The sequence below is a fragment of the Columba livia genome, chromosome 5 (assembly GCF_036013475.1).
Source record: "Columba livia isolate bColLiv1 breed racing homer chromosome 5, bColLiv1.pat.W.v2, whole genome shotgun sequence".
In the NCBI taxonomy this organism is placed as follows: Eukaryota; Metazoa; Chordata; class Aves; order Columbiformes; family Columbidae; genus Columba; species Columba livia.
Window position 1 is genome coordinate 42,978,107 of NC_088606.1, and position 15,679 is coordinate 42,993,785.

The window sequence follows — 15,679 nt, forward strand, 5'->3', positions numbered from 1 at the left end:
AAAATTTTTTTCCCTGGTTCTGCTTCTAGGTTCACAAACCCCTTTCTAAATGATCGAGGACAAACTAATACCTTGTTGAGATACCCAGGTTTGTTCATAACTCTTTCTCCTACAAATGTGCTGATAAGCTCTGGTTACCTAACTTTGCTAAGGATATGGCTGTTTGGTGAGAGAAGAGCAGATAGAGGGAAGACTGAACAATTCTAAGGGAAGAATCTGAGCAGCTGTTATTCTTGCTGAGAATGTTTGAGCCAAGTTTGTTGCTTTGCTTAAGCCATTCCTCTGAGTCTGTAGCTTGTTTTATCTCCATGCTCAAAAGAAACTGGGAAAGACATCTGTTCACATGTATACAAAAATCATAGCTAACATGCTGGTCATATTCCCTACCTGCTGTTGGAATACCTGCAACAACTTTGAGTTGTCGTAATTTCTTTTTCTTCCAGAAGGGTTTACCTGCAAGCCGGTACTACTTGACACATTAATGGTAACTTCACCTCTGGGCAGTTGTTATTTTTGTACTACCCATCTTACCCTTGATAAAGGAATTTCAAAATGTACAGCTTGTTCAAAATGTATAGTGTTTCTGTCTCTCGTAGTGATCTTGACCCTGTGTGAGAATAGATCTGTTGCTTTGTCATTGGGCTGCTGACTGGAGAGCTCCACCATGGGCTGGCTGCTTCGAGCTCAACTTTTACAACTTATAAAAAGGTATTTGTAAATTAGGGTCTCTGAAATGCAGCATCTTAACTGGGACAAAATTCTGACTCCCATGCTCGCAGACTTGAGCTTTGGAAAAATCCTTCCCTTGTACAGCTAAACAAAATCTTATTGCAAGAAATGAGGAATGAAAGAAATATTGTGCCTCTTTTACTCAACTAGCTGGCAGCACTTGTGTGTCAGCAGATCCAGGTGTGCTAATGTTCCAACATATCCACCCACTCTCTTAACTGAGTAAGCAACAACAAATGATGTCATAGCCTTCTGCCTCCTAGGTTTGGAGCCATCCCATGCTGAAAATGTGACTTGAGTTTTCACGTACTAGAACTAAGGAGTAATACAGTAGGGCTGTCTGCTGTGAATTAATTTTTTAGCTTCATGTCTGGACCTTTCCATTACACTTGTGCCAAGATCTGCTTCCAGACATTGTACATGCATTGTTCCGAGCAACATAATTTTGTACGTTTAGTTGCACCGTTGTGCCTTCATCTTCTTTTTCTTCCTAAATGTCTCCCTTAGGTGTGTCATCTTCCTGAAAGCTGCCTTCTCCTATTAGACCAAGTTCCTTATTTTTCATTTGTATCCCTCTTTTCTCCATCAGCCTGTCAAATCATCAGCAAAACAATGCAAATCAGAAATGAAAAAAGTCTTACAGGCTGTGGTTTGGGATGAGATCTGAAATCCCATTTCTAGCTTTGTCACAGGCATGTTGCGGGACTTTCTGCAAGTTACTTTCCCCTACCCTGAACTTATTCCCTCTAAGAGCTACAGCACTTTATAGGTAAAGAGCAATCATTACAATGATAGTCATGGGAGCCCTTTCCTGTAATTTTGCCGTATTTTGATCAGGCACATGATTCATTTATTTACCTTAATCTCTTGGGACAATGGCTGAGCTTTCCTCTAATTTGTACAGCACTGGTGCATTAATAAGGTTTAAAAAATATGAAATAATATATTTCTCCATGATATTTACAGAAAGAGTATTCCTAATTCAAGAGTCATGAGTGCTTCTTAATCATAAGGTGGTTGTACTTATTTTGAGTTGCCTTTCCTTCTGGGTAGGAGGGCCAGAAACAGTGTTCTGTACCTGTGTTTCAATATGTGACAAAAAATTCCATTTACTTCCATTTCCTGGCATGTCTTTGAGAACCAGGACAATAAGAAACAGAAATTTTGGTTCTTTTCTGAAAAATTGAATTGACTTGACACACGCACCAGTTGTTACATGACTTTTTAATTTTGCTTTACTCTGGTATAATTCTCTTTCAAATGTGAGACCATTTTCTATATACTCTGAAGGATAAAGTGATTTAAGCTATTTAAAGTTGCAAACTGAGAGGTCTCACACTGACCACTGGATTTTGTCTGTTGTGGAGATGCTGCCTATGGAGAGATTCTGCTGGGATGAAAGTAAATTTGTATCTTTTCATTAATTCTCTCCCATGTGGGAGAGTTAAGCTGCTGTCCCAAGTGAATGTTTTTAATGATCTCTCTGGAGTGCATGGAAGCTTTGTCCCGCTTGCACAATTCGGAGTGAAATGCACAAAATCTGTCTTTTGAGGCAATCCTGTCATTATACCTTTTGGTATATAATGTTTGTATTTGCATTTCTATTGTTCTTGCATGTTGAGCTTTACCGTGCCCAAAGGAGAGCTGCTTGCCCCTCAGAGAAACCTTTTAAAGACAAACGTTTATTATAGTAAGTTAGCCTAAAGTGCTTACAACTCAAATATGAGAAATCTGCACTAAAATACAAGAATGCGAACATCAAATTGACTATCCATCATCATGTCCAGTTACTGTTTTCAAAAGTGCAAGGTGTCATTTAGTGAAGTGTCAATCTGCTTTTCGTGAAAGTAGATTTTATACATCCAATATAGTCAAGTGTCAGTACTGTGATAAAAATAGCAGTGAAGTTCAAATGGTACTAAAAGAAAGGGCACCTTCTGGGCAGATAAACAACTCTTACTCTTGGCCAGCCATTTTCCAATGGATTGGTTTCAAATAAGTGGCTCTTGGACACCCCTTGCTGGGTTTCTTTAGAATGAATTTTACTTTCACAGACCTCTAATTCCTATAATTAAGTTCCAATGTGTGGTTTTTGCAAACAGTCTTCTCTCTAGGGAACAGATGGGTATAAGCTTTGGAGATTTGGTTTCATAAAATGTAACTGCCAGTGGTTTTCTTGCTACTGTTTGAGCTGGCCCCAGAACATTCTTATCGGTTCAGCTTTCTAACGTTCTCTTGTTTTGATTTTATCTCCACAGTTTTAACAGCGTGCGCCAAGGAACACACATCTTGTTCCGTGAATTCAGCTTTGTCCAAGCTACTCCCCATAACAGGGCATCTTTTCTTCGGACCTTCTGGAGGTGTTTCCGAACAGTGGGGAAAAATGGAGGCAAGTATTCCAGCATCTCCTGCTGTCCTGTTACCTTGACATTGAAATCCTTAGCCAGGCTATTAATGCAGTACAAATACTGACACCTCACACTGTGTCCTAATGTTCTAACATTTTTAATAGGAAGATCGCATCACAGTTGCCTGTGGAATATTTAAAAAAATGCTCACAGCGTAAAGTAGCATAGGAGTACCTTGTTGGCAGTTCTGCATCCTTACAGAACAGCACATCAAGCGACAAGAGATCAGAGGGAGGACATTTGTGGGCCTGTGCATAGGGATGGATAGAGGGAAAAAAGAGAGTGCTGGGGGTCACTGGATGGGAGCAGGGTAGCAGACTAATCATGCATTTATACAGTCCTAAAATTACATTTTGCCCTTTGAAAGCATCCGTGAGCCTGATGTGGCCCCTGGTGAAAAGGAGTTTGACACCCCTGTCCTAGATGATGTTGCAGGAGCTCGATGGCTGAGGAAGGAGGACCACTGACAACTGTGTGACCTCTTTCCCAACCTTACCCACAAGGAAAAAGCTCCAATGCCAAAATAACTCTTCAGCACTGTATCATCTTGTCTACCTATTCTTATACAGCACTAGGTCTATTGGGTATTACAGAACTGGCCAGAGTTAAAAATAAACTCATGTAACTATATGCAACTAAAATTATGTTTTGTTTTAATTTAATATTTTAAGTAAAGAGACTGAATGTTGCTGTAAAAATATAGATTTTTGCATGTGTTTTTTTGTTTTCATTTGTTTTTTTTTTTTCTTTTGATTGTTTTGTTTTTACCATGAGTCTCCCTTGTTTCAGGCTGTTCAGCATCACTTCAGTTGAGGGGAAGACTAGATATATAAATATAGATAAAACCTCACCTTCTGGCTAAGCTTTGCAATACTTCCACTCATGATGAACAGAGTTTGCAAGACTATGAATAATGTTGTGACTTTTTTTGAAATATGTCATTTAGATCCCTAGAAATGGGACAATCATAGCTAAACATGACCAAATCTCTAATCTGAGGTAACTGAGTACTCTGACTGTAGCACCTTCTTCCCAGTTATAGGTACTTTGTTACATTCTAAATTATACATATTACTTCAGCAAAAATATTTTTAAGATTTCAGGTAAATTGTATGGTACTAATCTAACCAGTATGCAGTGAGAACATACCTGGTTTGAGGTCAGGTCATAGTCAGGGAAGATAAAGTGTAGACTCCTAGAACATGTTTCTGCAGGAGAGGTAGAGATGATAGTGAAGAAGTCATCCACCAGAACTGCAGCTGTCAGTGGTGAACCTTGTTGACAAATTGAGAAGGAGCTACTTGATGGAAAGTACCCATCACTGTACTTTCAATGCAGGTTTTCATGAGGCTTCCTCTGTCTAGCATCAAACTTTGGCCAGATGATGGGCACCTAGATTTGGTGGAAAGAACCAAAGTTTTTAGGTACATAATATTTCCCTTCTCTTTTACTTTTAGCAGTTTTATGTGAATATGGAAAAGGTTGTGGAAGAAAATGTAATCACCAAGGTACTTTGAGGGGGAAGAGGGAGCATAGGAATGAAAGCTCAGGTGGATGTTGACTGTGCTCTGGTTGTGGCCTTAAGAGAGTTCAATTTAGATTTTTCTGGCGTATGGAGAGTTATTCATCAAATGCCTGTTTTATTTCAACATTTCTTTGTGCAGAAAAGGGTGAAAATATGCCCTTTGTCTTCTATAGCAAGATTCTACGCTGTCCCTGTTTTCTCTCCTGTTTTTGTTTCTGCGCAGGGATTGCTCTGTGCTTCAGCATTGTCATTGATTTCTGTCTGTGAAGAACTATGAAGGCATCTTTTGTCTTCCTTTGTCAGAAGTATTATATTCACTAACTTCCATGTCTCCCAGGACATTATTATTCTTATTTATTCCTCTACCATAAAAGTGTTTTCTGCCATTTTCTCCTCTCATTTACTTTGTTTCATTCCAGATGTGAATTTCTATTTTAGGAGTGAGTGGTGGCTTTTTCTTAGTTTTGTCCATCTGTGAAGGGTATCCCTGATAAACTGTTTAAAAGCCAGCTCTGTGAGGATGTAGGTCAATGTAATAAATGAGAACTTGCATCAAAGCTCACATCTGTCTGGAGGAAGCAAGGGAGAATAAAATTAAAGGTGTAAGATGATGCAATTTCCAAGCTTACATGAACTCAGAAAACCCCAAACAAAACCCCCCACCTTTCCACTTCTGAGTGTTTAGTTGGGGTTTTAGAAAAGAAGATAGTTTCTCACAAATGAGTGAACTGATTGTTTAAAATGTCTGCTCGTTGCTCCTCCTTGATGCAGGGAAATTTACTGCTTTGTCTGTCAGTCTTGATTTGGAATATGTGCCTGGCTCACCCAAGCAGATACATCTAGCCATGAGTTCTCAAAAAACCAATATGGGAGAAATCTGTCTGAAAAGAAGCAGTAGTTAAATATAATAACCTGTGTATGTACAGAACCATGTATACGTTAATTGAAGTGCACTAACATTACTGTTTCTCTTGGGAAATTACTGTGGATGTTACTTTTATACTTAATTCCTTATCCTTTTGAATTACTGGAAAGTGGTTTCTCATGGAGAAACGTGGCAGCTTTTATGTTACATTTTTCTGTGTTAGCTCTGCTACTTGATGGGTGCTAGTTACACTATCCTTCAGAGATTTATTTTTCTTTTTGTCTCCAAATAGGAAGGAAAAATGGCTAGCTTCACTAAATGTAATAGTAACATAACACACTTCAAAAAGTAAAGCAAAAGTGCTGGGTGTTTTTTTGTTTTGTGGTTTTGTTTGGTTTTGTGTTTTGGTTGGTTTGTTGTTTTTTAAGAGGATTTTGTTTGGTGATATGCTGGATCTGCTTTTTTACAGGATTTCCTACTGTTTTTAGAAGATTAGCAAGATGCAGTGTTCTATTTTCAAGTATGTGTAAGAATATCTGGGATTTTATGCATTGGGGAAAAAAAGATAGGTTTATTTTAGAATGTGATCTAGTGTCAAGAAACTGGGGTGGACTTCACAAAATTTCTTCCCTCCCTTAAACACTTTCCAATGATGCACAACATCCACAGAGTGGTCAGAGGACAGCTAGCTTGTGTGTTGAGAAGCACAGAACATAATGCTCAGTTAGCAACAGATTTCTCCCAGAGGAAGGCAAAATGACCAGAAGTCTTGTTTTCCCTCTGCTTATGCTTAAATTGACCTCTTGGAATCTAGCTGACCTGCTCTTTTGAATTGTCTGTTCCTCAGGACTCTTTAATTAAAACTGTGCTTTCTCAGTTTAAACAGCCCCTGCAGAGTTCTGCTGTGAAGCTTCATAAGGTCAACACATGCCTCTCCCAGCCCCCATGGCTTTCATGTCTTGTTGGTTCTCTGTTTTTAATTAAAAAGATTTTTCCTTAAATGCTTTCCAGCCAATTAGAGAAATTTTGCACTGAGAAACTTGTTCCAGGCCTGATGCATTGAGAAGTGAACAGAAAGCTCAGTCAGGACCATTGGCACTTTTTTTCTAGAGACCCAGCTTTCTTTGGTGCTTTTCAACAGCCTTTTTTTTCCACCCTTCGGTTTAAGATTGCTTCCAGCAAAGACAGCTGCTGTTTGATACCTTAGATATAGCCCTGGAATGGTTCGACACCAGATAGAGGATCTCTTCCTTCCACTGAGGGCTTATTGTTGTTTTATTTAGATACAGACACCACTGAAGCATAAAACTGCTGCAGAAAGCATGTTGGACTGTATTGGTTTAAGATCCTTTTTGCAGATTCTTACTGCCCCTTCAGACAAAAAGTACTGTTCCTGCTCGTATTGAAATAAAATCATCTTCTAAACCTACCTTGTTTTTTTCACATTCATCATGTTGCACAATGGCTGCCTCTTTGCACAGGCAAATTAGGAAACTGGAAGTCTTAACTACGTTTGGAGCTTGTGGAAGGAAGGCTTACCACAGAATGCACACAATCTCTGTCTCAAAATGAGAAGAGTGCTATGTATCCCTGACTAGTTCTTGTTGAGTTCACCAGGAAGGCTGGATTGCATACAGAAATTAAACAAATGCCCTATCCATATGATTCATGTAGCCTGCAGATTGAGAAGAGCTAGAAGGACCAGCATTCTCCCAGATCTTTTTTGAAAGATTCTATTTTAATGCATTTTCCTGACAAGATGACTTTCTTGAGGTTCCAAAACCCTTTCCTTTGCTAGTGTCATTCTAATGCTTCCACATGTAACTCTTTATATTAAATTCCTCCCTCTTTTTTCACTCCCTCCCTTGTAAGCTGTTGCACTATCTCCATTTGTAGCTTAGTTAGTCTCTATTCAGTGACATACATAGAAAAGTACAGAAATGATCACAGCAAATGTCAGAATCTTTTGCCCTTCCCTTTATGTTATTAAAACCAAATCAGATCTTTATACCATGTTATTGTAGGAAAGTTCTTGTGAATCAGTAAGGTTTTATAGCATGTCCTAAAGATAATTAAGCTATGGATTTTAAGACAGTATTCTGTGGAAGTTCATTCTGCAGTGAAATAGCCTTAGCTGAAGTGATTGATCTCCAGGCCTTATTCACTTTGCAGTTCCTTTTCCTACAGTTATAGCTGTTATTTATGATTTATCAATGTAGTTCTGCCTGGAACCATTGACTCTGGAACATCAGGACAAAAGATTTCTTAAGCTGAGGAGAAACAAGTAGAGGATTACATTTTAGAGATTGTGAGATATATCTATAAGCATTCTAAGTTAAACCAGCTGTATTACATAGATCTAAAATGCATTGCAGTAATAATTTGTTGAAGTAGTATCATGTGGGTCAGTGATGGAGTCTTCACCTAGTCTCTCCCTCAGTTCAGTTCATACCATTCTGTCAATGCAGTTTGTGAAATTCAATGTCTTAATAGTACACTGGAAGTCCTCCTTATCTAATCCAGTTCTTGGATTTTTTTCAGACCAATATTGCATTTCCTTTTCAGCTGTATATCTGAATGTGCACCCACCAATCTTAATTTCCAAATGTGTTTTCAACATCATATTCTAGATGTACATCTCTCTAAATGCACTTTTTTGGAAAAACCAATAAGCTTTTCTCTTTGTTTTCTAAAGTTTTCTGGCTATATTGTGTCTTTTGACAGTTCTTCACCAATTGTGTCATAGGCAGATTAAATTAGTATATTCTTTACTTTTTGTCCCAGTTGAGTGAAACATTTAGATGAACTTATGTACAGTGATTGTTGTTGCATTCTGCTAAGCAATTATCCAAAATTCAACTGGTAATTATTATTACCATTTGCTTTGCAGTCTTTTGGCAAGTTTCCCATCCCTATGGCAGCATTCTTATTCAAACCAAGTGAAATGGATTTTTTCAATTAAGACTTTTTTAGGTTCCAACATTGGCCTGAAGACTTAGTATTCCAGATTGTGAGGAAGTTCCCTGGAATAAAATTCCTTCTAAATTGTGTGATCTGGGCTGGGATTTTGGATGCTCTATGTTTCTTCTATTAAATAAACTTGCTCTATCCTCTCACTTGTGAAAAGTCTTGAGAGAAGATCTGCACACTACTTATGCATAAGCGTGATCATCCAGTAAAGGTTTATGAAGCATTAGCTTCATTAACTAGTTTGTTTTATGATGTTTCTGGACTACTCTTCAGCAGCAGAGATACTGAAAGGGAGAGAGAGAGATGTAGAGAAAGGAAATTAAAATCTTATTTTCTCTTGATACCTTATAGTATGGCTTTCTGCAAAGAGGCTGTAAGAAAGTAAGAGCCACTCTGAAGACCACGTCTGTCTGCAACCTGCTGTAGACTCTTAACCTACCCCGACATTTCAAAGTGCCTGAACTGCAGAAAGAATTGTCTTCATCCCTTCTCTGTGAACCATAAAACATACTTCTCCCCATACTGTTGGCTTCAAGCATAAGTCTGTGCTGTATCATGCAATGTTTATAAAGACAATCTAAACTCAGGGTTGGCTTTTTAATATGGTATAATTCTGCCCTGTCTCAAGATACTAGCTTGCGACCTGGAAGCTGCAGAGCTACACCTCTTCGACAGCAGCCTGACAGTGGTTGATCTATCTCAGCTGGCATACAGGGAGTGTTGTGGTGCATCCATGTAGCTCATTGCTACGTTAATTATTCAAAGTAGCCTAGGTGCTAAGAGATGTCATGATAAGTGAAGAGATATCTACCTTTTTAAAAATACTTCCTTTTTTAAGTACTGTTGTCCAGCTGCACAGAAAGTCTCTGAACCAGTTGTCTTTGTGTCTGTATCCTCCCAGCTGCTTCTTACAGCTTTTCTGTCTGGCAGTCTTGTTATTCATAGTTTCCATCACTGCACATTCACTCTCTAGCTTTCCTAAGTTAACGCGATTGATTTACATAATGTGCTCCTGACTCTAGAATCTTATGTCTCCTGTTGGGTCAAGCAGGCCCAACCTATATGTAGGAGTTTTTGCCTGTTTGTTAATTGTGAATATGGACAACTATAGTCTCTCACCCCTTTTCTTCCACTTCCCTTATCAGTTATAATCACAAAAACTTCAAATTCAGTTATTCTGGTAAAAAAAAAAAAAATAATAAAAATGAGAGCACCATTTATTTCTTTTGAGGAACTGTTTTTAACCTGTGGTGTTGAAAGGAGTGAAATGAGCTGCATTTTTGTTTCTGTAATTATGTTACCAAACTCTTCCAGCAAACCTTTTCTTGTTAGGCAAGATAATTGGTGCCTACAAATTTATAATCTCTCAGGAAGTCCCTACTCTGCACTTCATTTTGAGGCCTTGGTGCCATTCAGTATGTCCATGTTTGACTAAAGGTGTGATTGTGAATTAGTTTAGCTGAACAGTACAGCTGTGCTTCGGTGTAGAAGTTCTTTTAAGTCGCCTTACTTCAATAAAATGTCTGCAAGTCTGCTTTAAATCAGTATGATCATGAATAAAGGTGTTGCATACAATTAGAAGGATTGTTGGTTTATGCTCTGTTACGCATCTTTCAAGAATCCTAGATGAATATCAGTAGAAGTGATCTGCATGCATGATTAGTACTTTGATATGCAACTACTACTTTGTGAAATTGGGATAAGGTAGTACTATGGAAAACCTGTAATCTGCAAATGAGTTATGAAATGTAGTCAGTAATATTTATAAATTAAGCTTGATCCATTTTAAATTTGTCACAGGTACGTGATTCTGATAATGTACAGTCTGATACCTTCCTTCATTCTTAGTAAGAGCATAGAATGCAAATCCGTCTCAGATCAGCTTATGAATCTCATCACCTCTGTGGGCACAATGGACTTGAGCTCGGCGGAGGGGATGCTTGAGTATCAACGAGCTCTTCGAGACCCTCTTTTCTCCCTAGAGCCATATCCTATGGGATTCTTCCAAGCAAATCTCTGAAGAGATTGAAGTCCGCTTTTCTGAAATCCAGACCTGCGGTCCTGTTTTTTGCCAGGTAGATAAATTCCTGAAAGCTTCATGAAACGGTTTTTCAGGTCTAAAGACAAAGACCTTAGAAATGCTTCAGGCATAGGAAAAGCTTCCATAGAAGCTCACACCTTCCTAGACTTCAATGTCAGTTAGCCAAAACCCACAAATCTGTGGGATAAAAGCTTTGCTTGTTCTAGTGCTCACAGAGATACTTGTCAAATCTTGTCTTCTCTGAGGTTTTCCTGCATTAAAGTCTAGTTCCAGAAGCAGTCAAAATTTACATCAGATGTTCTAATAAACTGGTTTAGATTCCCCAGTAGGACTTGTGTATTACTTGTAATGGAGAAAATATGGTGTTGCTTAAGAGAAGCAGCACTAGTATCAAGGGGGGCTGAAGAGTACACAGAGTACATAATAAACCTAAAGGAAACTGAGCATTTGAGATATATATATATATATATATATATATTTTTTTTTTTTTTTTTTTGGAAAGTGCAAGTATGTCAGGTTCCAAAGTGTTACTAGTTTTCATTTTCATAGCGGGAGGAGAGATGTCAGGAAAGGCAATATTCTCCTGAATGGGATTTGAACCCTTCCCCTTTTGTTTCTTTGGGGTGTAGGACAAACTTTCATTCTGAACTTTATTCACTCCCTCCTCTAGTGAGCTCTTTACCTGCCCATTTTTTAATTATTTTGTATCATTATACTACCCTTATCCTGAGTTTATCTGTTTGATCATCCATTTCTCAAACATTTGTTTCCTTTTAGCCCTGGTGCCTGGTTATCTATTCCTACTTTTCTCCCTACTATTTCTGCTGGAGCCGTTGCATATTCAGAATTCGCATCTACCTTCCAGTCAAATTGCATTTATATAACACCCATAATAGCTTATACATGATCTTAAAGAAAGTCAAGCTCTCAATATATTTGGTGTGAACATATCTCTGCATCACTATCTTATGTCAGAAGCAAATATTTTTCTTTATTTCCCATCCCCACTCTCCATGCTGCTAATGGATATTTCTTCATTTCTGCCTGCAGTGGCAAAGGAGTTGCTGTGCTGTGCAAAGTTACAATGGAAAGCAGATACTAGTGAATGTGATTAGGATACTGAACAGTTAATATTGCAGCTTCTTCCTGAAACAATTTCAACTTTTCTGTCTACTCTGATTGGAAACTTACCAAACCCTTGAAATGACGGAGTGAGTGCAATTGTCTTAAAGGTGCTGAGAAGTGTTTAATGGTGTTCCTCTGTGATGGACAGAACCTCAGATGCGATGCCTTGATTTCAGAATGGTGATTAATGATGGCACTTCTCTTTACCTGTTGTCTGAGTATCTCCAGGTATTTTATAGCTATTAAAGAATGAAGATACCCCAAAATCTTGACAACATTATTTTCACTTTCCAGTTGCAGGAAGTGAGAAAGAGAAATTAAGTGACTAGCTGCAGTTCACATAGTCAGAGGTAAAATCAAGGTGTCTGGCTTTTTGGTATTATGAATTCAATGCTAAAATTGTATTTTTCTTACAGATATAGGCTTCTTTTACAGAACAAGTAGGAAAACACACGTTAGTATACAGCAATAACATATAGATAAATTGTTTGTAGGAACCTGTCTTGTTTTCTATTTAAAGGTTTCGAGAGTTCTTGTTGTGTTAGAATAGTAGATCACTGTGCATGATGTACATGGAGTGATGTAGGATGTATTTTTAGTTCTTTTCAAGTTTGATGTGTTAACCCCCTTCACTACTTGCTTTTCTAGACAAAGTCTTCAGAGCAAGATAGAAGTCAAGTTAGTCAACATATGTCATCATATCTATTGTAGGACCACATGCTCAGGACCACTTTCACAACAATCCTTCCCTTTCCAGGGAGGGATAGAGGGGAGGGTAATTTCATGTGTGTGCACTAGCAATGTGTACCCTCTCTCAAAGTACCTTTGCTCATAAGCATTCTGGTATTTAGCTGACAACTGTATCACTTAGAAAGCAAATCTCCATGTATAGAAGATGCTAGCTTCTAATGTAAAATTGGCAAGAGATTTTCTCTTTTGAAGGAGCTCAAAATAGAAACTACTTTATATGCTGGAGTATCTTCTGTATTCATCTTCCCTCATTGTAAATTCAGAATATTTCCCTTTTATATAGAGGTTGCAGTCTTTTTGCTGTTTTTCCGTAGCTTCAAAGTACTATCTGGTACAGTCTTGTTCAAGCATGTTGTTCTTCAAGGGACCACCTTATGGAATAGTATACTGTGTTTTTTTCCCTTAGGTCCAGTCTGCTAGGCGAGTTATACATGTCTTGTGAAAAGATTTCCTAAACATATCTGTTCTTTGAAGGGCCATCTTCTGAGTTCTTTTATTGAAGCAACAAAGTGCAGCAGCCTAGAACCTGATCTGGCCATGTTACACCTTGTTATTTATCTGGAAATACAGAGTTAAAAGCCGAGCTTTAGATCTCAAGCCCAGCAAAGTGAGATTTTGGCATTTGCTCTAAAGAGGCTGCTGCCTGGGAAAGTTGAGTATGTGCACTGGTGCAGCTAAAGCCAAAACTAAAGAATTCCTGCTGGAGCTTGTCCCTTGGTGCAGCTTGTGTACATCATGTTTTGTCCTATGAGTATACAAGTTCGATGCTCAAACTAGAAATCTCGTTTTCACAGGCTGCTGTGATAGTCAACAGAGATTGCCTGATCCATAGGGCAGTTTTGAACAGTTCAGCTGGGATCCTGGCCATGAATCACCCTCTGGGAATCTTTCTCTATATTAGTTATATTGGGAGTTTAGGTGGAACAGCCTTTTCATTGAAGACCTAAGTTTGGTGCCTGAAGTTAGGCAGCATCAAAATTACTTTTGCACTCTGCATTTCAAATGTGTGCTGTTTTCCAGATTAATGTATTAAACCCTTAGCAAAAGATGTCTTTCTAATGATGCTGTATAATTTTATTTTAGTTTGGCACTCACTTTTGTGTAACGCCTATGAATAAACCTTTTAGGAAAGTTTTGGTTCTGTGATACTTTTATGCCCTTATAAATCTTCCACAACTTTTATATTTAAAGTATCCCCTAAGCAAAGTGAATACCACACAAAATCTTACTAGACTAGTGGAGTTAAGAAACAAATCAATAGTCACTGGAATCAAATTTATTATCGCTTGAAGTATTTCCTTTGAATCCTAGCTAAGACATGTTGCAGAACTAATATTAAAGGAAAAAAAAAAATCTAGTGAAATGCTATTTATCTGTGTCTCAGAAAGTAAACACTGCCAGCTTTAAGCAGATACAGCAATTAAATATGGTTACTAAGGAAGCAGGTTTTCATTAAGTAATACACCTACTGAAAACTTAATTTTTTGTTTCTTTTGGCTTTCTCTGTTAGAAAAAGATATCTGCAACATCCCTCTACACACCCTCGCATGCACACACAGAGTCTGGAGCTTTTTTTTGTAAGGTCTTATGCTGATTTCAAATAAATTAGAGTAGTTCTTAGTTCAAAATATTATTTCTGGTAATGGGCTTGCTTTAGGTGTATGTAAAGGGAATCTGTAGGCAAATAGCAGATTCTGAATAGGGTGTTGGCAGGGATTTTTTTTGTTGATGCCAAGGGGAAGATGTAAGCATTTTCCTCCCTTCTCCACTCTCCTTGTTGCGCTTGGTCTGCTGGAGCAAATGTGGGACAAGCAAAGAAATTAAAACTGGCAACTCCTGAATCCTAATCCTGTTAATCTTTGTATTGGGCAAATCACTTAATCTCAATGTACCTTCATTTTTCTATTTATAACCTGGAGTTCCACCTGCTGGATTAAATTAAGTAGCCTTTGACATACAAGTTTTGGCTGGATAAGGAAAACTGAGACCACTTAGATGCCTGTATAGATCAAATTTGATGGTATTGAGGCCTTAATGAACCCTCACCTTTTTGTTAGGGGTAAGCAGTTAATTTTAGACAGATGCATGTAAACTTCCTTGCAGCTTCTTTCCATTAAAATAATTTAACTCTTCTTTAAACACACAAAAAAGAGTGACTAAAATAGTATAAGTGTTTGAAATTTAAAAACCTTTAAATCAGTCTTCCTTCTTTACTTCCCTCCCCCCAATCAGACTCAGTAGTTTTTTCCTATGGGAAATTTTCTGCCTTTTAACAGTTCTTTGGATTCTATTAAAATCAGTTCTGGAGGAAGGAAAGACTTGATGATAGTTAGAACTGGATTTCAAGAGCTATATCTATTCATGTGAAAACTAACCAAACCTGCAGAGAGGAAATATGCAAGTGGCAGCTCTGTTTGTTGTGGTTTGCTTGCAGAGAATTGTCACACGCAATGCACACAATCATCTTGAGCTCCTTCCGACTTAGCACAGTCTCAGCAGAGATGAGGGTGGGCCATTGATTTTAGCCAGATGGTTAAAATTTGTTGCCTAGACGCTTTTCTTCCTCTCTTTGAGCATTTGCTAAATGTTTAATGAAACATTAGGTCTTGGTCAAATACATCTGATACTTAAATTGTGGATGTATGTATGATTCTATTTCTTCTGATTGTTACAAATGGAACGTATCAAAATGGAACTTAAAATCTCAGATTATGAAAGTGACATTGTACAAGCAAATCAGTCTTCTTAATTGCCTTTTCTTTTTGAGCATTTTGTATGTAATGTGGATATAAGTAGAGAAGAATTTTACTTTTTACTCATTTATGACTACTCTGCAGGGCACAGACCTCAGTATTCAATCACTTCTAAGGAATGGCTCCAAGGTATTTTGAAAAGAGGATTAGCGAAGTGTTAACTTTATCTAGTATTTTTAACAGCCCCAAAACACTTGATATTTGCTTGCTACTAAGTTAGCTCTCCTCAGAAAAATGATTTCTTTGACTTTTAAGACCATTTGCAGGCAACATAGCAAAAGGAATTTACATAACTCCTGAAGTTACACAGCAATGGTCAATTTGACACCAGAGTGTAGTAGTAATTAATTGTAGAAGAGCCTGAATCATCAGGGGTTTGACTGTGTCATCCAACATATCCCTTACAACCTAGTCTGTGTGGAACAGCATTGTTCAAGTTCTAGCCAGAAGTTATTATAAAATCTTGTTTTCAAATGATAGTAACTTTTTGAGGAAATACAAGTGAAAAATAAA

At 37.9% G+C, this 15,679-nt stretch overlaps 1 protein-coding gene across 17 annotated transcripts in view; it reads left to right on the plus strand.

The window, feature by feature from the left end:
* Positions 1 to 15,679, plus strand: part of CSTPP1 (centriolar satellite-associated tubulin polyglutamylase complex regulator 1) — an 81,210-nt gene that overhangs the window by 23,125 nt on the left and 42,406 nt on the right. For 14 of the 17 annotated variants that reach the window (XR_010473249.1, XR_010473248.1, XR_010473247.1 and 11 more), the window contains one exon: positions 2,988 to 3,118. Coding sequence is in view for 14 of the 17 variants with exons in the window: in XM_065065991.1 (XP_064922063.1) it covers positions 2,988 to 3,118 (131 nt within the window). In the remaining 3 variants the exon portion in view is untranslated. Of the gene's footprint in view, positions 1 to 596; positions 709 to 2,987; positions 3,119 to 15,679 lie in introns of all 17 variants that reach the window. The other 3 variants (XM_065065989.1, XM_065065992.1, XM_065065985.1) reach the window with 1 other exon arrangement.